The 26,059-nt window shown below is 39.4% G+C and overlaps 2 protein-coding genes across 2 annotated transcripts; both read left to right on the top strand.

Annotated features, from left to right (window-relative positions):
* Positions 1 to 759: 759 nt before the first annotated feature.
* Positions 760 to 3,196, top strand: LOC103702212 (sex determination protein tasselseed-2-like). Its single transcript, XM_026802604.4, has 2 exons — positions 760 to 1,240; positions 1,740 to 3,196. The coding sequence occupies exons 1-2, from the start codon at positions 1,155 to 1,157 to the stop codon at positions 2,557 to 2,559; spliced, it is 906 nt and encodes a 301-aa protein (XP_026658405.2). The 5' UTR covers positions 760 to 1,154; the 3' UTR covers positions 2,560 to 3,196.
* A 4,266-nt stretch (positions 3,197 to 7,462) lies between these two features.
* Positions 7,463 to 15,526, top strand: LOC103702078 (U2 small nuclear ribonucleoprotein B''). The gene is made up of 5 exons (XM_008784365.6): positions 7,463 to 7,638; positions 10,788 to 10,960; positions 11,228 to 11,321; positions 12,245 to 12,333; positions 15,137 to 15,526. The coding sequence occupies exons 1-5, from the start codon at positions 7,557 to 7,559 to the stop codon at positions 15,419 to 15,421; spliced, it is 723 nt and encodes a 240-aa protein (XP_008782587.3). The 5' UTR covers positions 7,463 to 7,556; the 3' UTR covers positions 15,422 to 15,526.
* The last annotated feature ends 10,533 nt before the right edge of the window (positions 15,527 to 26,059 follow it).

Below are 26,059 nucleotides of genomic sequence, written 5' to 3'. Positions count from 1 at the left end.
GAAGACTGTGCCATTGCAGGCTCGACTGGGAGGAGGTGACACTAGGCTCAACAATAAAAGAAGGGTGAGGACCTAGCGGAAGAGGGCGGGACGGAGCGAAAGAAGGACAACCACACGAGGAGGAAGTAGAGAGACTAGGTCGTCACAAAGGCGGGGGCCAGTCAACGCCAAGGGCGAAGGAGGAGGGCATGGGGGGATTGGGTCATCTCAAGGATGAAAGAGGAGAAGGAGGGGGTTGAATGCTGAAGACAGAAAAGAGGCCAATGAGGAGGAGGTGGAAGGAAGGCATATGGATCCTAATAAGGATTCTCGAGCATTTCGGTGTCAGAAACTATGGTTAGAATTAGCCGAAAAGGCTACATTAGATGTACTTGAAAATTAAAGGACCTAATTAGAGATATTTAAACTATGAGGATAGATAAAAATATTTGTGAAACTTAGAGGATCAAAAATATAATTTATCATATGCAAGTGATGACATGGTAACACATCATTCATATATGCCACATCATCATTCATATACTATATGTTAGCCATATAATCATTTATCTAAATGGTCAGATAATCATTTATCTAAATGGTCATGTAATCACCCAGCTCAGCAGAAATTTTTATGAGAGAAAGATCATAATTGCATGGATCATATCAATAATTGCTAGTTTTTTTATGCAATTATGCATCTCGTCCAAGGGAAGCCTGCATTTAATAAAAACAGTACAAGGGATAGTAAGTTCCTGAAAATCCTAATCGAATCCGTCCGACAATAATTGCCTAGCTGCAACGTCTCCGTTCTACTGGCTTCATCTTTCCTTGGCTGGTGATACTACTAATTTATCCTCCCGCACCATCGGAAATAATATGGTGATTGTCATTTTTTTAAGGCCTTTATGTGGTGACCTCTCAGAGGCTCACATGCGCGCTCGGAATGCAGCCGCCGGTACTTTCTAGGAACAGCCCCCACCCAATCGCCTCCCTGCAGGTGGTTCGACTTCATCAACGCCTCTTCTTCATCACCAGAAGACCAAACCCTCCCCTTATCTATATATATGTATGTAAACCAATACCACTAACTCCCAAGACCCCTCCAAGTCCCTCTCTCTCTCTCTCTCTCTCTCTCGCCCCCCCTCCGAGTGCGTGTCTAAGAAATAGTTAGCATGACTATTGTGGAAGTAATGCCGGAGCCAAGCCACCAAGGGATCCCTGTTCGGGGATGGGAAACTGGCGTTCCCCAGTACAAAAGGTATTATATATATATATATATATATATATATCTCTTCCACTGATCTCTCTACATTTCTCTTCCCTTTGATGAGCACCCACAGCACTCCCAGTCTCCCACCGATCACTTTATTTTTCGAACACAAACAGATCAATCATAACCCATTTCCACGTTTCTTTTGCAAAACAATGTAGTCATCTATACACGAAAAGAACATTTCTGACGTACATTTTTAAGTACGATTCAGCGATGCTGTCATTCATGAGCTGTGGAAACATGGTACACTCCAAAAGAGCTCCGGTAACATGGTCTTTAATTTTGGTGTCAGCTCCGTTACTTGTCAAATCTCGAATTTTATGGATATAAATATACACCAGATCAGATCAATGCATAGTTTGGAGCTAATTTTGCACGCTGTATCGTAGCCAGAATATTTTGTTTGTGGAGATTGATGCTTTTCTCTTCTTTTCTTCTCTCTTTCTCCATGTAATGATATAATTCCATTACTTCTCTCTCAAAGGCTGGAAGGAAAGGTGGCCATCGTGACGGGCGGCGCCCGCGGCATCGGCGAAGCCACCGTCCGCCTCTTCGTCCGCCACGGCGCCAAGGTCGTCATCGCTGACATCGAGGACTACCTCGGCGAGTCCCTCGCCGCCTCGCTAGCACCCGTGGCCACCTTCGTCCACTGCGACGTCGGCTTCGAGCCCGACGTCGAGCGGCTCGTGGACCGCACCCTGGCGCGCCACGGCCGGCTGGACGTGCTCGTCAACAACGCGGGCGTGCTCGGTCAGCAGGCCCACGCGGCCAAGAGCATCCTGTCCCTCGACGCCGACGAGCTCGACCGGGTGATGCGCGTCAACGTGAGGGGCGCGGCGCTGGGGATGAAGCACGCGGCGCGGGCGATGGTGGCGGTGCGCCGGGCGGGGAGCATCGTGTCGGTGGCGAGCGTGGCCGGGGTGATGGGGGGGATGGGCCCGCACGCGTACACGGCGTCCAAGCACGCGCTGGTGGGGCTCACCAGGAACGCGGCATGCGAGCTGGGCGCGCACGGGATCCGGGTCAACTGCGTCTCGCCGTTCGGGGTGGCCACCCACATGCTGGTGAACGCATGGAGGGACGACGGCGAAGGGGTGGATCTCGGGATTCCGAGTGCGGCGGAGGTGGAGAAGATGGAGGAGTTTGTAAGGGGGCTGGCGAATCTCAAAGGGCCGACGCTGACGGCGCGGGACGTCGCCGAGGCGGCTCTGTACCTGGCGAGCGACGACGCCAAGTACGTCAGCGGGCACAACCTTGTGGTGGACGGAGGTGTCACCACCTCGAGGAATCTTATTGGATTGTAGTTACGAGGACTAGTGTTCTTTGATGCAAACAATTAATTTTTGATGCAGCAATTGATTTGTTTCCATGTCACCCGAAGGAGAAACTCTAATTACAGCTTCTTTTATAATCTTCTTTCACTAGATTGCGATCTTTTATCTCTGATTTGATTTGCTAACTAGATCTTCTTGGGAGTATTTCGATGTGATTGAGATGGAACGAAATCCAAGACATGCTGACGAGTTATTTGGTTACAGCTTTCAAGACAAGACCATATGGCTCTCCTTGACCGGAGTCCTCAAGCATCACTCAATTTTGAACCTGAGATTTCAGATAGGGAGAGAGCTAGGGGTGCCAACCAACCGAGTTACTAGTTTTAAGTTGAATCAATTTTGAAAGATAATAAAGTTTTTGTTTATTTTAATACATCATCAGATCAATGTAAGAAAATGATTTGATGATTTAATTAGTCGAGGTAAGTTACCTGAAGCCCGGATCTGTTTATGCACAAATCTCCTTTTGTTTTCTGAAACCCTCACTGATAGTTTGCATATTCCAATTTTACTTCTAACTGGAATTAATGCACAATGTGCAATCAAATATTTGATCATAATTCACATCAAATTCTAAAACATGTAACATGACAAATTAAAAGAAGAAAGGAGGGGGGAGAAAAGGACAAAAAGTTAAGTAGTATGCCATTTTTTTTTCCCCAAGGGAACTTATAGTTTTGCCTTCTCTGTACTTGTGCAGCTTATATCAACATCTTAAAGCACTTTGATCATAAGTAATGAGTTGCTCGTAATCATTTTGACTTCAGACTGGGCTAGTTCACCGTATAAACTTTCAACCTACATGAACGTCCTGAGACGCCTTGAATAGATGCCACCATTAGAATATTTGATAATTGCTGATAAACAGCTACTTAAGCTCTTTGAGTGAAAAGTCAAGCCAACATGTTAAGAATTCAGGAACTTGTACTCCGGTGGAGCTGTCATGGCATTTGACTACTCCAATGAGATGTTGGAATATTAACCAGATCAAACAGTACGATTCTGTCATGGTGATGGAATCGCCTTTAAGGCAAGATAAGTTGCCGAAGGAAATATAAAGTAACATGGTGGAGTACCTTACTCCTCCATTATTTTCAAAAAACAAAAGGTTGCTGAAGAAAATGAACTGGCTAGTCTAGGAGGACCTTACCTAGTATTTGACTTTCAAAGCACAGCAAAGCCCTAGAAATTGTTAATTCAAAAATTTGCACCCAAAGCGAGGAACTCACTAATCCCTTTTTGCAGCCTCGTATTTAGCTTTTAGGAAAAGTTTGCTAAAAGGAGCTAGTGATGCTGCAAGCATAGCCACGGTCTCCATATACACATGAGCTCTAGTGGTTGCATTCTTTTTTTTTCAAGAAAAAAAAGAAGTAAAGCCATGGTGGATGATTCCATTTTACTAATTTTTTTAAAAAAAATCAAAAGGTGCCATCAAAAGTTAGGGATGGCCTATTAATTTCCCTATCTCAACCTCACTTGTTAGGAGAAGTTCCATTAGTCACAAGCAAAAGTTTCTGTTAATTTATATCCCCTTTTTTTTAAGAAAAAGAAAGATATTGGTTATAAGCAGCTGACAACCTTCCGTCTCTACTGTCGTTCTGCTTCAATAGAAAATTGGCTTGCATACAACTAGGAGATTTAAAAAATGAAAGTGGAAGTAGGTTAAGCACACCTCGAGTAATCGAATAATTAAAGTTCAAAGCATTGAAAACCGTGAGGTGAGCATTCCGCTACCTTCTGCAGCTCAAATCCATTTTTTAACCGTAGCATGAGTTACGTGAGGTAGCTTTTAATACCGACCGAGCCTGTTGATAATATTTGAAATCCTTTATTCTATGCTATATACTGAATCTTCCAGCCCATGACCTATAGTGACACCATGAAGTCCTGGAAAACCATATTCCTGTTTTCTGGGAGAGACGTCGCTCCATGTGTACTGAATATTAAGGATTATAATTGCTTTAGTATTTAAGGTTGATGACTTAATTAATGATGCATTTTTTTTTTTAATGCAAGAAGAGACTGTGCTGTGACATCGTTTAATTAGGAACAATGGAGTTAGTATAAGAGAATTTGGACGCATCAGGCTTAGGAAAAATGGAGCTTTCACACGTCCAAAACAACAGGAGACTTTTACTTGAACAGTTAGGGCGAGCTGACAAAGAGGCAGATAATGATGAAGAAGGTCAAAGATCGCAGTCTGCGATACTGGGTTTCCAAGTGAAGGTTAGAACAATAGCCTGCTGGTGATTCTGCTATATTCTTTTTTATAAAGGAAATAAGATTTTTATTTTTTTTTGGTAATTAAAAACAGGTTTTTATTTGAGACTGCCAATGTGATATGAGAGGAGCCACTTCATTCTCAGAGTCGAGAATCTGGGATTGGCCAAGTAGTTAGGTCATTGATTATCCTAATCGAGATAGGTATGTTGGTGTCTTTGATAAGCATCTTCTTGTTTTGGTCTCTCTATCTCTCTCACTCTCACTCTCACTCTCATTCTCCCTCTCTCTCACACGCGCAACAAGCATCCTCTTTCTGAATGTGTAAATGAGGACCACCTTTTGGGGTAGGATGCTGTCAAGTATTTCTCTCGATGATATATTTGTTTTGTTTTTTTTTGGTACACCGGCGCCTCACGCAATACATATATGAGATCGAACAGCCAGTAAAGTCAGAAAAAAGAAGCTGGCGATGGGATAGGATGTTGTCAATCTGTATTCTTATCGATAATATAACTGGTTGGGATACTGGCGTTTTTCAAGCTAGTGCTAAGTGTCTTGATGCAGCTTTAAAAACCCAATCTTCTATCCTTTTTTTTTTTTTTTTTTTTTTTTTTTTTTGCGTTTTTGGCTCTAAGAAAACCTAGTCCCGTTAGGGGGTGTGTGACAGTAGCTTTGAATTCCTCAAGCAAAAGGGCTTCATGTAAAATTTAAAAAGAACGTATATATACCTAATTACATGAGCATGCAACTGATTTTGTCTAGTGCGGTAATGCTGTGTGGGCCATGGATTCATTGTTTGCCTCTCGGAAGAGAAGCAAGGGTTGAAGAGATAGACCCCACCAAATTTACAGGGAGCCGTTAATTGGTTAATTTTAAACAACCAGCTAACAAATGGTACATGTGTAACTTAGAATGCTGTCACCACCGAACATGAACATTTTCTTCCGTAATTCCTTTTTATAAAACATAAATTAGCGTACATGAGCCTGTCGATTACAATAATCAATTTTATAACGCATTTTTCCCCCTTTTTTTAATTTTTCCTATTTGAAAGTAGGATGCAATAAAGTTAGAACTAAATAGAGACAAAGGACGGTATGGAGTCAACAGGCGCCTCTGTATGTCAAGGATTACCAAGAAGCAAGATCCCACTACATTTTGTACTCAATTATTTATTGTTAAAACTAATCACATCACTAATTTATCATGTCGGTAAAGTCTCTGGTTGGCTATACTAATGGCCTGGTTCAAACCCCACCTGCACCTCGTGGCATACGATGGGATTGCATTCAATATGGAACTGCATCTCGCATCAATCTCAAGGTAGTAAGTTTTACTCTTATTTTCATAGAAAGTGTCATCAACATAATACGCCAGCTTCAGGAACTGCTTGAATCTTTTTGCGATTGGTGGCGCCAGACAAGCAAGAATAGTTGGTTTAGGAATTCTTGTTTCATATGGCATATTTCATAGGATTCCTGTCCTCACAGTTAGGCTTCAGATGAAAAGTCCCAGAAGATTGATATGGTCTATGGAGGCTTTTTTCTTTTTTTTTCCCCTCTCAGATTCTATTTGCCCAACTAATAGGTATGTGCTTTACAAGAAATTAGTTTTTTTTTACCACCTTGAAATTATTAATCCACTTATTGTTATATTGACTGTTATCCTGGTGCTTCTTCAGCAAAGATGAATCATACATGCCCGATATTAGTTTGATTCATGCGGCATGCTGACTTAGAAACAAATCTTCAAGTCAAGATTTACAACATTTGCTACTATAATGACCGCTCATTATATCATAAGTTCCTCATATATGCTTAAATAAGAATCACTATTTTACTATTTTATTATTTTATTTTTTTGGGAAAAGGAGTCTAAGCACTTAACAAAACACATCTAATAACATCATCCCATACAGGAGTTTCTATAGATATATCCAACTTTTATTCTCTAACAAAGAGCACTATAGAACGAAATGACGGCTGTTATCTGAATAATATTTTTATATTTACATTTTTATGCCAGCTGACTACTGTAATTTTTTGTGTTTAATACTTATTACAATGGTTAAGAACCTTACCGGTAATTTCAGCATATAATGCAGGCCCTAGAGGTGAAAGTGGATCGGATAATATTCGTCCAAATTCGTTTAGTATCCGAATCTATTCGGATATGGATAGAAATTTAAGCATCCGACTAATATGCGTATCCATATCCGTATTCATAAAAAAAAATGGATATGGATATGGATAGACAACTATTCGCTTCGTATCTAAATATCCGGTTTTATTTGTAACTTTATATAATTTTATATAATACTTATGAACTTTTTAAAACAATAAATGTAATATACTATTAATTTGATTTATCATCCACTTAGTAATATCTTTGGTTCTATAGTCATAATGTTTAATTATCCGATTTAAATTCATATTTATATCTATATTTTTGATATTCAATTTATATCCTTATTTATTTAAAATAAATATGAATATAAACTTTTTTTTCATCCGATTAATATCTTTGTCTATATTTATATTTGTTAGATAAAATAAATTTAATTATGAATATGTTAGTATTTCATCCGATTTTACTCGCCTGAACTCCGTGACGGTGAATAATGGTATCGGAGAGGGTCCGTTATTTTGAGATATCGGCAAACTCGCCTCGGGCAATAAGGTTCGCTCAAGGTCGGCCTGTCAAGAAGCTCGCTAACCCTCTCAACTCTCTTTTGCTCTCACGCGATGGTGGCGATGCTTTCCGGCGATATTCCTCCGAACCAGACGATCTACATCAAAAATCTCAACGAGAAGGTCAAAAAAGAAGGTGAAATCCGTCAATCCTTCTCCAATTTCCCCTTTGATACACCTTTCTCCGAATTTTTAGATTGTTCGTTCGTTCTTGGTGTCGAGCTCTAGGGTTTTTCTCTCTTAGACGAGTAGGAGTCGTATTGGCGCCTTTTTCTTTGAAATTTTTCTTTTATTTGTTTCTTCGTCGAGCATTAGGGTTTTTTTCTCTTGATCATGACTGTTTATTAGACGAAATCGGGATTGGGTTCTTTTCATATTTTGGTCCTAAGAATTTTAGGGTACAGATAATGTAGAGGAAAAACGTAAAACGTTGCTGTAGTGGACTGTTCAGAAAACATGCGGAATAATCTTACTAACTTTAAACTAGTAAGAATATTGGGAGTTTGTTCTGAGATTTCTGGAAAAGAAGATGATATAAATCTGGATGTAGTCCCAAAATTTATCGATGCTCAGGATGCACTCGTGCAATAACCCTCGTTTGTTCCATTGTTTTCAAGTTTTCCATGTTAGGGTATGTGGCACTGATCTTCTACAATCTGTGCTAGTTTGAGGTGACTGAACTGGAAATTAATATAGTATGGTTTTATGTTCTTCTTCAATCAAATTAGTGGCATCTACTATCATGCTTTGTCGGTTTATTTGTAGAGATCTTGTCAATTAAACCTGACTCTAATCAATAACAAAATCTCTAGTAAGACCAGACGATTCGAGATTTGACTTCTCCAGCTCTGTGCAGTATTAGTACCCTCAGCTCCACAAGGGCGATCTTTGGTTGTAGTCTCCAGAACTTTTAAATTAAAGTATTTATAACATTAGTCATATATATAGCTTGCAGGTAATTATTACTCATTGTCTCAAAGATTGAAGGAGAAATATATTAAGTACTTCAAACATAGTTGTTTCTTCTAGTTAGTGTGATGCATATGTATATGCAAGTAGTTCTTATTTGGTAATGCCATTATCAATGTTTAAAGGCCAGAGCTCAAAACTATAGGGTAACAATTTGTTATTGAAGGATCCAAGTAGCATAGAACATAACAAGGAAACATATATATTTAGTTTAAGAGAAAAGTGCTTTTTAACCCTTTCAAGCAGCTGCAAGAAACATTTAGCCACCAAGACATTAAAATGCCAATTAACCTCCAAAAGTTATTTTATCTGGTCATTCTTGTCCAACCATCTACCTTTGTTAGGAAATGTTATGACATGACTATCATGTGATAACTAGCAAATGCTGATATTCCCAAATACCTGTCCTCCGATGTTCCAAAATACCCCTTCTATTCATCTACAACTGACTTGCCTCCTGGGCTAGCAATGGTGTCTGCCCCCCAACCTAAGCTACTGGGGGAGGTGAAACCTCCTCCAAAAACTCCATTCTCCCTATCCCATCTACCCCATCCCCCTAAAGCCGTTCCTAAATGACTCCAGAATCAAGAAAGCCAACTACCAAATTTTCCACAGTCGAAAGCCCCACTCAAAACCTGTCCACATTACCCAAAAATGCCATCTTTTTCGCAATGCCACTTCTGTCACCAAAACCACTAGGAAGAAAGCTTGAAACCCCAAAACCACTCCCCTTAAGGGTGATGTAGATCAAGTTGGTCCCATGGAAGGAGATGTCAAAGCCGATTGACTAGGACCATTGGGGCAAGTGTTGCTGTGGCCTAGGAACCACTCCTGCACTTCTCCTAGCCCTTGCTATCGTACCTCTTGTCCCTTAGTTGTGTGAAGCCGAATAGATCATGGGAATTGGGAGAGAGGACGAGCTCGCCCAATTCCTTCCAATGGACCTAGATCTCAAGGGATTGTGGATGAGGGCGGCCTTGAAGCCATCAGTGGGGTAGGGGGAGAATTTGGTGGTAAGAGAGGAGAGGTGAGGGAAACAGAGGTAGTGGTCGTCGAGGTTGGGGAGGAGGACAATGGAACCTAGAGGCTATGATGGGGAGCACGGTGATAGTAGTGGAAATGAGGAGGTTCTTGATCATGAGGGATTGAGAGAGAAAATGGCGATAGATGAGTTGGAGACTAAAAGGATCGAGCTTGAACCTTCCCATTGTCAAATCTAGGGTTAAAATTAAAGTTTCTTTGTAGATGAACTAAGGTTTCTTGATGGCGGACAAGATAGGGATTAGCGGGTACAGTAGCAGGAGGAGCCGTGGTTGCCAACAACAATGAGGAAGGGTGGTGGCGACAAGGGGAAGTAGACACATGTTAGGAGGTGGAGATGACACAGGCTGACCATGCTTAATGGAGGAAAAAGAAGACGAAGAGGGGGAGGAGAAGTGAAGAACCCTGTTGACAACTTCGTTTCCGAGGTCTCCACCTCCTCCTCGGTTGTTGCCAGCACTTCAAGCATGGGTGGGATGGTGAGGGTCTAGTAATCTGCCTAATAAAAGGTTTCTTGTAGATATCCATGAAATAAAAGGGCATTTAGTCTTTTGCGCCTGTATGTTAACAATGTCAAGGAGTAGATAATGGGCTGGACCACGTTGCTATGGTAAATTAACCTGGTGGTGTTAATTAAAACTTTTTAAAATTTTGGAGGCTGTGTTATTCGTGAAAATTTGTAGGGGTCAAATTGTATTTTTCCCTTAGTTTAACCATGAGTTCCAATAGCATCAACTTGAGACAGCATCTGCCACTTCTGGCAGCAATCTCTCATTATTGTCTATTCCTCTACAATTATTAGAACTGAAGTGATATGCTGCTGCTAAACTGTGGATCGACGCATCAATGTCTAGTGGGTCTAGAGAAGCACTTGTGGTACATAGCCTTGGAATTGATGCTGCGATTTGAATATAGAATTGTTAGTGCATGGAGAAAAGGCTCTTCATAATTGCGGGGTGTCTTCTTGCTCATTTGGTACATGCCTGTCTGAAATGTCTTATCACTACTGGTAGATGCAACATAATTAACTACATTTTGTTAGCAGTTGGAAATAAGTGAGAGAATGCTCGTTTTTATGTTTATAGTTGTGGATGAAAATGTGTACTCTGGTACTGCTAATATTATATGAACTTCTTCCGTTGTCACTTAGACAAAAGCTTCCTTAAGTCAGATGCCTAGCTGTGAATATCCTTAAAGTTAGTGCAATAATATTGTAAATACTTATTATTAGTGCTTAAGGGTTTCATATGCTCTTTCTTTTAATTTATGTTGCAGAGCTGAAGCGATCTCTTTATGCTTTATTCTCTCAATATGGGAGGATTTTGGATGTGGTGGCCCTGAAAACACCCAAACTTCGAGGCCAGGCATGGGTAGTATTTACTGAAGTTACAGCTGCTAGTAATGCTGTACGCCAAATGCAAAACTTTCCATTCTATGATAAGCCATTGGTGAGTTTTATCAAAGCACGGCAGTCTATGTTGTGAACCTCTGGTTTCTAATATATTCTTATTCACATGTTACAAATGAAAGAAAATTTGCTGCTTTCTCTTTTCTGTTAATTTCATTTACTTAGATGGTGGTGCTGATTTTAAATTTGGTAATCTCAATATGATATGAGACTCCTATTAAGCATGCAAGCTCATTATACGGAAATACTAAATGTATGAATGAATTGTAAATCAGTTGATACATGTTTATCTCACTGCTTGGCGCAGAGGATACAATATGCTAAAACAAAATCAGATTGTGTTGCGAAAGAAGATGGAACATATGTTCCAAGAGAGAAAAAGAAGAAACAAGAAGAGAAAGGTATGCAGATCTTGTGAATTTCTGAATAAATTTTATCCTCTCAAATTTCCATTCATGGGCTTGTCCGAGTTCTAGGGCAACTATTTTATTTTTGTTTTCATTGACTAACATCTTAACTATGTGCTTACATGATATGGTTCTTCTGAATATTTCATAAACCAAGACAGACATGCACATGCACAAATGTCATGCACATGTGAGCACATATAAATGGTTTATCTTTTGCAGCAGTAGTCTTTGTATAATAGCTGGGTTGATTCCATAACAATGATGTCAACCATGTTTTCAGAATCTTGCATCATAGTGCTTTCTCTCCTTATATTGTGTGTATTGTGCCACTATGCCTGCTATTGTCAGGGATTGTGCTTTAATTTGGCTCATAAGTGTCTGAGAACTCAATGTTGCATAAGCTTAAACTATGTGCTCAATAAGGTTGGTAGGTGGGCAGGTGGGTCAGGTGAACTCAAATCTGACTTATTGTAACCCAAAGACCCAACCATACTTGGATTTTAGACAGATGAGCCACACATGTATCCCATTACTAAGACCTCTCCTTCCTTTGCATGGGGTGTCTATCTCCTAAATTGAACCTGACTCTATTAGATCTGATTTGACCTGACAAAAATTAGTTCAGAAATCTGATTGTAGCCCTATGGACTTTGATCTGACATGAACTAGACTTTCCAAGTCTTGGGCTGGGTCTAGATTTTAGACCTTGGGTCAGATCTGGGTTATACATGGCGACCTGATTCAATCCATCTGCAGCTTTAGAGGAGTAAAGGTAGGCCTCCTTTCTCATCCATTGCCGAGTGTATCACTTGGCAATTTTTTTTTTCTTTTTTTCTTAAATAATTTTCTGTATGCTCTTCAATTTATCTACGAGTTCCATATGCACCATGTATTTTTAAACCTTTTTATTGCAGCTGCTGAGAAAAAGCGTCGGGCTGAGGAGGCACAGCAATCTGGTTCTGCTTCTAGTGGTCCAGGTGCTCAAACTAATGGAGGGCTTCCTGTAAGTATCTTGCTGCCATACCATGTTGGAAATTGAATCTTGTTTTCTATGGCAAATATCATTCATGTTTGATTTGTTAATCGGTGCATTTGACTCTACAACCCGCATACCGTTGGATGAAAGGAATGTAAAGCATGATTTAGGATAAATCCTATTATACCTTTAGTGTCAACAAATGAAATATAGGAGTTTATTGGCTGAAAGTTTTTTGATAGCTTTTGATAGCTTTCTGTCCCATGATCTGGAGTAAATGGCAATGGATTAATTGGTCATAATGATTTGGACTGAAGAAATGGGTTTCTCCTATATTTTTTTGTGCACTCAAACTTGTGTTGACATTGGCCATGATGGTGAGCCGTTGGATTCTTCAGTGATTTAGATGGACGTCCCTAAAAGGTTGTTGATGTTGTAAATGTGTGTGCAGTGCATGTTTGCTTGCATGTTTTTCTACAAAATGTTAGAATCATCGTCGTTTATCTTATCAAACATCACCAGAGACCAAATCCTTGACTTATGATTTATGCAATTCAGGTGTCATGTCTCAACAAGTGTGATATGATAATAGTACCATCTGCTTTAAATCTTTGACTTGAATATTTGAGCAGTATAACTGGGATAACAAGGATCCTCTCTTGCGCACAAGACTAATAAAAGAAAAGGTTAAGAAACACTTGCCCTTTCTGTGAGTCATCTTTTGTGCCCATCCCCTTTGTTGAATGTGAAAAAGATTTTGGCAACACTATTTTAAGGTCACTATTATCCATACCTTTTAAGTTCTTAGTACTTGTATTCAGCTCTTGATGCTTGATCTAAACCTTCAGCATGCCCATCACTGTGCAAACATCTAGCCACTGGACCATTTTCATGCAATTCTTGTGGTTGCTTTCACCCATTTCTCCTAGTTGTCACGTGTCAAGCTGCAACTTTTCCTTCTCAGTGACCATCTCTAATTACCCTGTGCTAAGAGTCCGGCTTCTAAGGTTATCATTTTTCCTTGCTTTCCTTCAACCAACTCATGCATGATTATCCATCACTCCGGAATGTCCGATTCAACCTCTCACACAACTTCTTCTGATGCTAAGATTGAAGGTCACATGGTCAATATTTTAAGATTTTTATCTTAAAAGAGTTCCAACCTTAGATTAATCTTTTTCTTTTTTTTCTCTGTCATTTCATTTTGTTCCAAAGTGTTCTAGCTGAAATAAGTTGAGAAAAAGAAATCTTAGCAACTACAATGAATGCATGGAATCGGGATACGTTTGGAAAATTTAGAACATAATTAAGAACTTGATAGAAAAGATTGAAGGCATATTCCGGCTTGATTTATGATGGCTTTGTATATTACACGCATTTAGTGTATTCTGAATTGGTAGGAGGAGTTATTTTAAGGTAAGAAATGCTGGGTCACAAATACATGTATAAATTATTAAATAGAATTACAAACCAGCTCATGATGCAATAACTTTGAATTTCAAATAGTTGTGAAAAGTATCAATGAGGTTAACATCAGTACCACATTCATAATCTTGCGTTTCTAGTGTTCTTTGGGACTTTTAAAGTATCCAAACTCATATTCTGTGAGAGAAAACCAGTCAATATTCATATAAAGGGCTGAAATAGGGATGAAAAATGGTGTACATGTTTTAACTTTTTTTTAAGTTTAGATTGCGATCACAATCATAATCATCTAGCCTTTTTCCAACTATTTGGAGTGTGCTATATGGATCCTCATTCGCAAAAATTTGGATCTATTTCATAGTTTTTGTTATATGTTTATGGTTGATTGTCAACCTAACGTAAACCTCCACCTTTCTCATCAATGCTTGAGACTGGTAATGGCGTTGTTAGTTTAGATTGCGATAAAAAGGAAAAAAGAAAAGGAAAAAGCTTTAGGACGACACATTTCATTGAGATCAACTTTTGGATTATGAGATCATTTGTCTGAACTTGTACGCTCTTTTTTATGGATGAGGCAATCTTGTTGAATGTCCTTACTCCTAAGACTAAATTACACGCCATGCAAGATACTAGGGCTGCTTCTTGGAGGCCTGAATTTGGCCCTGGATCAAATCAAGTGCACGGTTCTCTTGAAAAGTTGATTGCTTGAAATACTAGTGAGGGGAGCATATATTTCCTAAGCTTCTGATCACCAAGTGCATTGGACTTGTGGCATCGATTAAATGGTTTTGCGAAATAGCAATTTTTGTATATACCATGTCAAAGAAAACAATTATATAGTCTTTGTGGGTTTTCCCAAGAATCCTCCCATTATCTTACAATTCCTTTATTGCTGCAAAACCCTCCTTAATCATTTTATTAACTCGACAAATCTGTATCATCTCTCTTTAATTTCCCTCATTTTTCTCGTGTCATGTGCTTTGCACTCATGAAACGTATCAAACAAGATGCTTATGGTTGATTTGTCATTTTGTGTTTTTGCTCTATATTAAAACTGCTTTTAGCATTGGCATATGTTGCCATTTTTAGGGAACTTATATGTGTTGGTGATAGGATAATGCATACTGATTATCCATCCAATAGTGGACAACGGGCATAAATTCTGTAGGTTTAGTTTGAAGTGTCAGGTATCAGATTATCTTGTTAATGATCCTGGATTAGTTCAGCTTATGCTTTGTAGTTCATTTGTATCCCCTTTGAGCTTTTTCAATTTCTTAACAGCAATTTGTTTTTAAAATCTGCACAGGGTTAAGCCTATTCTGCTTATATTTTGAAGTTCATTTGCAACCAACTCCTTTGAGCTTTTCAATTTCTTAAATAGTTTTTGCTTTTAAAATATGTACAGGGTCAAGCTTCTCGACAAGGAAGGGGAAGTTCGCAGGAGCCTGCTGCTGCTCCCAACAACATCCTTTTCATCCAAAACTTGCCTCATGAAACAACAAGCATGATGCTGCAAATCCTTTTCCAACAATACCCTGGCTTCCGGGAAGTCAGGATGATCGAAGCAAAGCCAGGCATCGCCTTTGTAGAGTTTGGAGATGATATGCAGGCTTCCATTGCTATGCAGGCTCTTCAAGGGTTCAAGATCACCCCTCAAAACCCAATGGCGATTACCTATGCAAAGAAGTGATAACCTTCCATTGGGATTGTCTAGTATTCAAGAAATTTTGAGTGTAAAACTTAAGCGCTTACTCTTATCGAAATGAAGGAACCAAAGACTGGAACTCGTCCACCATTTTGTACTGGTATAATCGCTCCACCTACTTTTGTCTATGCTGGTGCGGTTTGCTCGCTTAAAAGGTTTTGCTGATTTATTCTGAATTCCACTCATATTTGCTTCTTATGTTGAACACAAAAACGACATGTCACCACTTTATGTGGCGGTTGCACCAGGTGGTTGTTTCCTTTACCATCTCTGCCTGTCCAACTGCACCAGTTAGCTCATAAAGTTTTCATCCCACTTGATCCAACCAAAACCTGTTCACGGTTATTGGCACTGGTTGTGGCTCAGATTCTTTAGCAGCTTTGCCCCGAAACCAGTTTTGGTTGGTGCCTAGACATGCTCTTAATACTTTTTTTTTTTAAAAAAAATTAACTTCTTCCTGTTGGGTTTCTTGGCATGCCTGAAGTATATATGAGCGAGGAAATGGGAAGCTTATCCTGTTACTCTTTTTAGGTGTCTCTCTGGGGAAACAAAAGCTTGAAGGCAAAGAGAAATAATGTTTTCCTCCCACTTAGAATAAAATAGAGAGTAAATCATTTCCAAAGTTGTTGCAGCTATGATGCTGGGGATGTAACCTGGGTCTTCTTTGTTTTGTATTATGGCAACATCAAGAAAGGGCCACCAACACTGATATAACCATCCTTTGATCTCGGCAGCAAATGAATAACCCAACTAAGGGTACAAATTCGTAAGTCAAATAAAATAATGGAGCGTAACGCTTAGGGACAAGACCACAACGCTCCCTTTTCACCAATGTAGCATTCGCAGTAGGCCGCAGCACGGGGCACCCGGTTAAAAATTTGTAATGGTTTTGTACTACCATATTTGAAGAGCAGAAAAAAAAAAATGTTATTCATGTTACCAGTGCATACATGCGATAGGAGTTGTTGCCAAATCCTGCTCAACCATGATTTGATGATTTGGTGGCGCGGAGGGTGCAAATCAATCCACTCGGTCCATGGTAGTGAAAGACAAAGTGCCAATCTACTATGGAGAGTCATGGATCTGCATACAAAGAAAAGAAAAAAACCCTTCGGGATGGCTTTGACCGAGCCTCCTTTGAAGCTTAAGTCAAGCAGAACTTTGAAATAACAGGAAGAAATCACAAAGGAAGCAAAGTGATTTTTTTCGATCATTAGACCTTGACTGCTTAGCTTAGAGTGCTCGGTCTAGAGTGCTTGGCCTGGCTCGGCCATTGAAGACTTGATTATTAGAGGCTCGGCCATTTAGAGCTTGGCCGTAGGAGGCTTGGCCCGGGAGTGCTCAACTTGGGAGTGCTCGGTCTGGGAGCTCGCCTTGGAGTACTTGACATGGGAGCTTGGTCTGCAGTGGTCGATATGGGAGCTTGGCCTTCTAATTAATAGTTGCGTGTCCCATGTGCATGACACTCGTATCTCCGATGGCATAGAAGGGTGGCCTCTAAGGATTCGCATCTTGGTCTCTAAAGATGTGCATCCTGTTTGGAGAGAAGGCAACGTGCAGGGACGGCCATGGAAGAGGCATCAGATGCAAAGGTAGCTGTGAGAGCTTTCACGATGAAAATCAGGTGCCCATTGAACTTTAACAAAATTTTTATTTTGGGCTCTTTTAGACAGTTACAGATGCAAATCTAATATCTATTTCTATTTCTGCAAGGAGTCTGGCATATATTAAAGTCATTTCAGATCTGCAATCTTTCATAGTGCATTTCTGACATGCCTTTTGGAGAAATCTCTTAATTATTTTGGCACAATGGATATTCCAATCTCTTCTTGCATAACGTTTTCAAACACCCACCGCCCCCGCCCCATCTCCTCCCCGCCCTCTCTCTCCCATTCTTGGATTATAATAATTCTTTCTTCCCCATTAATTTTTCATATGCAGCCCCTCTCCTGCTGAAAAGATTTCTGGCTGTGGTTTCAACACTAAAACACAAAGAGTTGGCATTAGGCTGAGAGCTGGTCCTTGCAGTACCCTCGAACCTTGATGAGTATACTTCTGCCCATTAAACTGACACAAAATAGATGCGATAAGATTTCTGTTATAATTCTAATAAACTCCCATTAATTAGAATTAATGTTGCCTATTTTGTTTTTCTAATGCTATAGTTATGTCCTTTTCCCCTCCATCTGGCGTGTTGTTTTCTTTGGTTGATGTTTTTCCAACTTCCATTCATTCTGCGGAACCTATTTCTATTGAAGGAAACCATTCATCAGACCCAGCTTGTACTATTTATTAATAAAAAAGGTGAATAACTGAATATGGAGAAATCACTTTTGTCTCTGCCAGAAGGAATCACGTTGGAGCAATGGTGAAACCCACAATTTTTTGCTGATACAGGACATCGAATCGAAGTAATTATCCCTTGTTATGCTTCTGCTTGGGCTTTGTTGTTATATAATTTTTTTGGCCTAATTTGTTGTTTGGTTGCAACTGATTGCCTGCTACTTCTGACCAGATTCTAATGGAATTTCAGAAAGGCACGTGAGATTGAAATATAGGCAGCTTAATGAATCAGATACAGATGGTGTGAGAAGTTATATGGAGCATGTTCCTGAATTGCATTCACCAGAGCAGAAAAAATTGTCTGAAATTTCTATCAGCCACTCCCTCAGATGATATCCACTGATTCAAGTGAATATGCTACTGAAGTAGACAAGACTGTAGTTCATGAATCAGCAAAAATGGACCCAATTCTGTCTTGTACCAAGAAACACATGACAAGGTTATCCAAAAGTGAATTGGAGGAGCAGATAAAGAGCAAAGACTTGCCAGAGATACTGCATAAGCCAATGGATGAAGTACAAAAAAAAGGATCCGACTGATAGTCAACTTTAAAGACCACACAATAGCATGTATCTTGTAGGATAGTGGCTAATTACGGATATCGATCCACAGGGATTGGGGAGCAGTTATTTTCTTAAAAATATATAAAGAAGAGTTTGTGAAGAAGATTAAACTACGGTAATCTAATAAGAAGTGCAATTGAAAATGATATGAATAGAAGAACCTAGGGCAAGAAATTCACCACTAACATAGCAGTAATGATTAATTGTATTTTAATTCGTTTTTGATTAACATGCAAATTGGCTACAAGCCTTATAAGCATTCAAGTAAAAATTCACGAAAGTAATTTAGAAAAATCCATCTTCAGTTGGCATGAGATGTCTACCCTAAACTAATGTGGCAGGACACCACATCTTCCTTAAGCATGGATTATCTTATATTTACTTAGTGACAATGAAAAACAGTTGTATAAACATCATACTTAAGATCACAGAAATTAAATATGAGATAAAAGAAGATATTAATTAAGAACAAAAAGTTTATAAATCTCCAAGAACAGAAATTAAAGATACAAAACCCGACCCTTTGTTAGGGTTTCATCCTGCCCTAGTGAAGAGGTCAGCCTTCCATGCAGATTTGGGCAACAGCAGCACATAAGGATTCTTCCATTAAGACTGGCTTCTCCTTCTTTCTTCCTCCTCTCTCTGACGTCTCCTTCTTGCTTCTGTGCCCCTCAATATAGGGAGGGGGTTGGCTTGGTGTGGAAAGAAATCAACTGATTTCTCGAGAGAAAAATCAGCACAGCATCTTTTGGAGATCACAGCTTGATTTAGACAAAAATCAGAAGAGTCTACGCTTAATTTGGCTGCTAGGGCTTTGAGGAAGGCTGCGGGAGGTGGCTCCCTCGTCCTCCACAAAAGGAGAATAATTAATACAATGTATCCACGAAGCAGAGTTTGATTTGGAATAGAATCACCTTAGAATGCGCCCCTGATTTCGTGTCCCTAATTGCGGTCCACTTTTGACCCAGTAAACATTCTAATTTTGAAATCCTCGTGAGATACATTGAGGATGATAGTGTTATTTTGATGATTAACAAGCAATTATCTAGAGTATGCTATAAGTTAAATTGATACTTCATTTATAAGTTCATTACTCTCAGTATATTTGGTTAATTGAAAATAGATACATGACCTTGTTCATTTGAATGAATCTAACCTTGAGAATGCAGCAAAGTGTGGATTGAGTCGCCCCAAAGGTTGATTGGGTCAACCCCGGCACATCAAGAAATCATTTGGCACACTCCTGCAAAAATGGCACAAATGAACAGTGAGTTGGGTCGACCCAAGGTAAGCATGAGTCGACCCAACCTTGAAGAACCTCAAAAACATAACTGAAGAATGCTCTCTGGATTTACTGAGAGGGTCGACCCAAACAGTGGTTGAGTCGACCCAAGCTTGAGTCGACCCAAACCCTGAGAGGGTCGACCCAAAGGCAAGACAGAAAGACAGACAGAAATTGGTTCTCTGGAATTACTGAGAGGGTCGACCCAAGAAGAAGTTGAGTCGACCCAAGTGGACTTTGAGTCGACCCAAAGAATGGTTGGGTCGACCCATGGGAAGGAAGGCTGAAATTGAGGTTTCTGTGGTTTCTGAGAGGGTCGACCCAAGGAATGTTTGAGTCGACCCAAGGCAAAGTTGGGTCGACCCAAGGACAGGTTGAGCCGACCCAAACACGGGCTGAACAGTAACGGCTAGTTCTGCAGATGTACTTTTTGTCCTTCCCAAGGTCAGTAACGGCTAGTTTTTGAATTCTAACCATTGGGGCTTGACCAAAGAAGGTGGGAAGCTATTTAAAGGGGCACTATTCATCAGAGAGAATAACTTTTGAGTTGAATATCAAAGAGTACCCAAGAATACAAAAGTGCCCTAATCTTCTTCATCAAGAGCTTCATTCAAGAATCAAAGAAAGGGATTGAGCAGATTCAAAGAGGCATCAAGAGCTCCATCCCCTTTAAAGAGTGAAGCATCCTTGACAAAGAAGAGCAAAGCGACTTCAAAGCGATAAATACTTTCTAACTCTTCCTTGTAGCTTATATTGTTTCATATGCTCATTTAGGAGTTTGAATCTTTCCTTTTGTTAATTAAACACTTTGTAAAGGTTCGTTGGTGAGCCCGCAAAACCAACAAAGGTTTTTGGTGAACCCGGAAAACCAAAGTGTAAAGGTTAGTTGGTGAGCCCGCAAAACCAACAAAGGTTTTTGGTGAACCCGGAAAACCAAGTGTATAGGTTCGTTGGTGAGCCCGTAAAACCAACAAAGGTTTTTGGATTGTGAGCCCGGAAAACAATCCAACTGTAATCCGCGGGATTATAGTGAATTCCCAAGGGGTCGCTTGGGGAGTGGACGTAGGTGCTAAGGAGAGCACCGAACCACTATATATTGTTGTGTTTGTGTTGTGCTTGTGTTTTCATTTACTCTTGCATCATCTTCTACTCTTGCGTTAGTTTAACTCACTCAAATAGCTTAAGAAAGCATCCACCGCACTTAATTAAGAAAACGTTTAAAGCATCAAAAAAAAAAGAAGAAGAAACCAATTCACCCCCCCCCCTCTTGGCTTGTCACCTTGGGCAACAAGTGGTATCAGAGCGAGGTGCTCTAATAGTGCTCATTGATCTAACAATCAAGAGTTAAAGATCATGACAACCCAAGTGGGATGTGCAATGAGTGAGGGGCAATCCACAAATAGACCACCTCTATTTAATGGCACAAACTACACATATTGGAAAGCTAGAATGAGGATATTCATTCAAACTTCGGACTATGAACTGTGGCAAATCATCACTAGAGGACCTCACATACCCACACTTAACATAGATGGCACTATCATACCCAAACCAGAAATGGATTGGAATGAAAGTGATAGAAGATTAGCACAGTTAAATGCAAAAGCTGTAAATACACTTTACTGCTCTTTAGATGTAAATGAATTTAATAGAATATCCACTTGCACCACCGCCAAAGAAATTTGGGATAGACTTGAGGTCACACATGAAGGGACCAATCAAGTTAAGGAGTCCAAGATAAACATATTAGTACACAAGTATGAACTGTTTAAAATGGAATCTACTGAGTCCATAACTGATATGTTTACTCGTTTTACTGATATTATAAATGGGCTTAAAAGTTTAGAAAAGTCTTATTCTAACTCTGATTTGGTGCGTAAAATTCTCAGGTCTCTACCAAGGAATTGGGAGGCCAAGGTAACCGCTATTCAAGAGGCAAAGGACCTCAACACACTGCAGTTAGAGGAGCTCCTAGGATCTCTCATGACCCATGAGTTGACAATGAGGCAAAATTCAGAAGATGAGGTCAAGAGAAGAAAACCCATTGCCCTAAAGACTACCACCCCTAGACAACAAACTGAATCGGAAGATTCAGATGATGATGAAGATATTGATGAAGAAGGGATGGCAGTGCTTGGGAGAAAATTCAGAAGATTCATGAGAGGTAAGAATAAGTTCCATAAAAAGAAACCCTTTCTTAAAGGTAACTCAAGCAAAGAAAAGGTTAAGGATAAGGAAAAAGAAAAGGAGACTCCCATTTGCTATGAGTGTAACAAACCCGGGCATTATAAGATAGATTGCCCAGATTTGAAAAGGATGGCAAGAAAGTTGAAAAAGAAGAATTTTATGGCCGATTGGAGTGAAAGTGAGGAATCAAGTTCGGAGGACGAAGATCATCAAGACACGGCCCAAATATGTCATATGGCCAATGACGATGAGGTGTGTCTTGCAGCTGATAAAATGAAAAAACGATGGTATCTAGATAGTGGCTGTTCAAGACACATGACCGGTGACGAAGATCGATTTGTCACCTTGGAACCAAAGAAAGGTGGAGTAGTGACCTATGGAGACAATGGTAAAGGGTATATCATTGGAAAGGGTAAAATTTTCATTGCTCCATCTATTTTTATAGAAAATGTTTTATTAGTTAAGGGTTTGAAACATAACCTTCTTAGCATAAGTCAATTTTGTGATAAAGGATTTAAAGTTACATTTGAAGCATCTGTATGCATAATCACAAATCCTAAAGATAATAGCATTGTACTTGTAGGACAAAGGCAAAGAAATATTTACTTAGTAGATCTTCATGAGTTAGGCAAGAAAAATGGTTTATGCTTAATTACTAATGAAAAAAAGAAAATTGAAACTAGTTGACTTTGGCATCGAAGATTAGGACATGCTAGTATGGAATTAATATCAAAACTAGTTAAGAAGGAATTAATAAAGGATGTGCCAAAATTGATTTTTGAAAAGGACAAAATATGTGGACCATGTTCATTGGGAAAACAAACTAAGTCATCTTTCAAATCGAAAAACGTAGTATCAACAACTAGACCATTTGAACTCATACACATGGATTTATTTGGACCTACTAGAACTACAAGTCTAGGAGGAAAGAAATATGGACTAGTTATTGTTGATGATTTTTCAAGGTATACATGGGTTTCATTTTTGGCACATAAGAATGAAGCATTTTCAGAATTTTTGAAACTATATAATAAAATCATAAATGAAAAGAAACTCACCTTAGTAGCCATTCGAAGTGATCATGGTACTGAATTTGAAAATCAACACTTCGAGGAATTTTGCACTAAAAATGGAATATCACATCAATTTTCAGCACCTAGAACGCCTCAACAAAATGGGATTGTTGAAAGGAAAAATAGGACATTGGCAGAAATGGCACGCACAATGTTGTGCGAGTCAAATCTTCCAAAGTACTTTTGGGCTGAAGCTATAAACACCTCTTGCCATATTCTAAATCGAGTTTTAATACGACCTATAACTAAGAAAACTCCTTATGAACTTTGGAAGAATAAGAAACCAACTGCAAAATATTTTAAAGTGTTTGGATGTAGATGTTTTATCTTAAATAATGGCAAGGAGAACTTAAGTAAATTTGATGCCAAGTCAGATGAAGGTATCTTCTTAGGATACTCCACATCTAGCAAGGCATACAGAGTATTCAACAAAAGAACCTTAGTAGTAGAAGAGTCAGTCAATATTATATTTGATGAGTCTGATAGTGAGTCTGCTAGGAAAGAAAATACTATTGATGATGATACAGGAATTATCGACTTTGAAAAGTTGAAAATTGATGACGTGCCAAATCAAGATAAGGGAGATGATTGCGTGCCACCACAACCCCAAGACGTGCCAAAAGAATGGAGGTATGCACATGGACATCCTAAAGATTTAATCATTGGTGATCCATCTCAAGGGGTAAGAACTCGATCATCTCTTAGAAATTTAAATGATTATCTTGCTTTTGTTTCACAATTAGAACCTAAAACTTATGAAGAGGCTGAAAAAGATACCAACTGGATAAATGCCATGCAAGAGGAATTAAATCAATTTAAAAGAAGTAATGTATGGACATTAACTGAAAGACCAAAGCATAATTCAGTAATTGGAACAAAATGGGTATTTAGAAATAAATTAGATGAAAATGGATTAGTTATAAGGAATAAGGCTAGACTTGTAGCTAAGGGATACAATCAAGAAGAAGGAATAGATTTTGATGAGACATTTGCTCCTGTAGCTAGATTAGAGGCTATTAGATTGCTTCTGGCATTTGCATGTTTCATGGATTTTAAATTATATCAAATGGATGTGAAGAGTGCATTCTTAAATGGTATTATTGAGGAGGAAGTATATGTAGAACAACCTCTAGGATTTGAAAATCATGAATTGCCAAATCATGTGTTTAAACTACATAAGGCATTATATGGATTAAAGCAAGCACCTAGGGCTTGGTATGATCGACTAAGTAAATTTCTGCTTGAAAATGATTTTTGTAGAGGAAATGTAGATAAAACTTTATTCATCAAAAGAAAGGACAAAAATCTATTAGTGGTGCAAATATATGTAGATGACATAATCTTTGGTGCCACTAATGATACTCTATGCAAAGAATTCGCTGATTTAATGCATGGAGAATTTGAGATGAGTTTGATGGGAGAACTAAGCTTCTTTCTAGGATTACAAATCAAACAAACCAAAGAAGGCATTTTCATTCATCAAACTAAGTATACAAAGGAAATACTGAGGAAGTTTGGGAATGAAAATCATAAGGAAATTGGCACTCCAATGAATCCTACTAGTAAGCTAGACAAAGATGAAAAAGGGAAAAGTGTTGATATTAAGCTCTATAGAGGACTAATTGGATCCTTGCTCTATCTTACTGCTAGTAGACCCGACATTGTATTTAGTGTAGGGATATGTGCTAGATACCAATCGGATCCTAAGGAGTCACATTTAAGTGCTGTTAAGAGAATCCTTAGATACTTAAGAGGAACTACCACCATTGGATTATGGTACTCGAGAGACTTCTGTCTAGATTTGCTTGCATATTCAGATGCTGACTTTGCTGGATGCAAGTTAGATAGGAAGAGCACAAGTGGCACATGTCAATTCTTAGGAAATAACTTAGTATCATAGTTTAGTAAGAAGCAGAACTCAGTGGCACTGTCCACAGCTGAAGCTGAATACATAGCTGCTGGTAGTTGTTGTGCTCAAGTATTATGGCTCAAGCAACAACTAGAGGACTATGGAGTCAAACTAGATAATATTCCTATTAAGTGTGATAATACTAGTGCTATCAATCTCACTAAAAATCCAGTTCAGCACTCTAAAGCCAAACACATAGAAATAAGGTACCATTTTATTAGGGATCATGTGCAAAATGGAAATGTATGTATTGAGCATATATGCACGGAAAAATAATTGGCCGACATATTTACCAAACCATTGAGTGAAGATAGATTCTGTATGCTCAGGAGGGAATTAGGCATATGTGATCCTTTTTATTAAAGAAATATAAAAGGGAAATAGTAGTCTCATGATACATTCCTCTAATTTCAAAAATCCCATGAAACATGAGTCAAATTTGTTATCTATAGATTTCTTACTCATGTATCATTGTTCCATAAAGAGTTTATAAGGATTGGAAGCAAGGAAAACTTTTTAGAAGCAAAAAGGAAGAGAAAAGAAAATTTCTGCACATGGGTCGACCCAACCCAGAACATGGGTCGACCCAACGTTGAGTCGACCCAAGAAAAATCTTGAGTCGACCCAACGTCGGGACCCCACTGTTAAAAGGGGGCCCGAGAGCACATCTAGGGCACTGTTTGCCCTTTGTCTTCTTCCGAAAAACCTACTCCCCACTCTCCAATCTCCACTAAACTCCTCCAAACAGTAGATTTCCTAAAGATCTAGAAGAAATGGGACCCAAACGAGCCGTGGCCAAGAGATCCGGAAGAGTGACTCGGATCCAACGGGAGGAAAGGCAACCTACCGAGCCATCTCCCGTGTCTCCACGACGTGAGGCACGTGCGGAGGCCCCTCCTCCTCCTTCCCCCTCAGTGATTCTTGCTAGATTTGCGGGGAGGCCGGTTACAACGGGGAGAAGGATCCATTCCGAGTTTTTCAATCAAGAAGGGTTTCGGATTTGGGAATGGATCCAAAGACAAGGTTGGGAGTATCTTTGCTCCCTAGATGTGGTCATCTACCCCGGGTTGGTACAAGAGTTCTATGCCTTCCTCAAGACTGGTATGGGAGGGCTTGTTTCAGAAGTTCGAGGGGTTCGGATCCGTGTATCCGAGGAGAGCTTGAGTGAGTTACTACACCTACCCTGCATAGGAGCCACTCCGGAGAGGCCAGAAGACAAAATGAGAGCTCTGCAATTGATCATGGAAAACGAGAACTTCGATTTTT

This window comes from Phoenix dactylifera, chromosome 8 (genome assembly GCF_051530095.1).
Source record: "Phoenix dactylifera cultivar Ajwa chromosome 8, Ajwa_hap1_PhDact_Kaust_v1.1, whole genome shotgun sequence".
Lineage (NCBI taxonomy): Eukaryota > Viridiplantae > Streptophyta > Magnoliopsida > Arecales > Arecaceae > Phoenix > Phoenix dactylifera.
This window is presented reverse-complemented; position numbering and strand designations above follow the sequence as displayed.

Excerpts from the sequence above, each read along its gene's own strand:
- LOC103702212 (XM_026802604.4), top strand. The coding sequence starts at position 1,155 with ATGACTATTGTGGAAGTAATGCCGGAGCCAAGCCACCAAGGGATCCCT. Across the intron at positions 1,241-1,739 it reads GGCGTTCCCCAGTACAAAAG|GCTGGAAGGAAAGGTGGCCA; the intron begins GTATTATATATA and ends TCTCTCTCAAAG.
- LOC103702078 (XM_008784365.6), top strand. The coding sequence starts at position 7,557 with ATGGTGGCGATGCTTTCCGGCGATATTCCTCCGAACCAGACGATCTAC. Across the intron at positions 7,639-10,787 it reads CGAGAAGGTCAAAAAAGAAG|AGCTGAAGCGATCTCTTTAT; the intron begins GTGAAATCCGTC and ends TTTATGTTGCAG. Across the intron at positions 10,961-11,227 it reads CATTCTATGATAAGCCATTG|AGGATACAATATGCTAAAAC; the intron begins GTGAGTTTTATC and ends TGCTTGGCGCAG.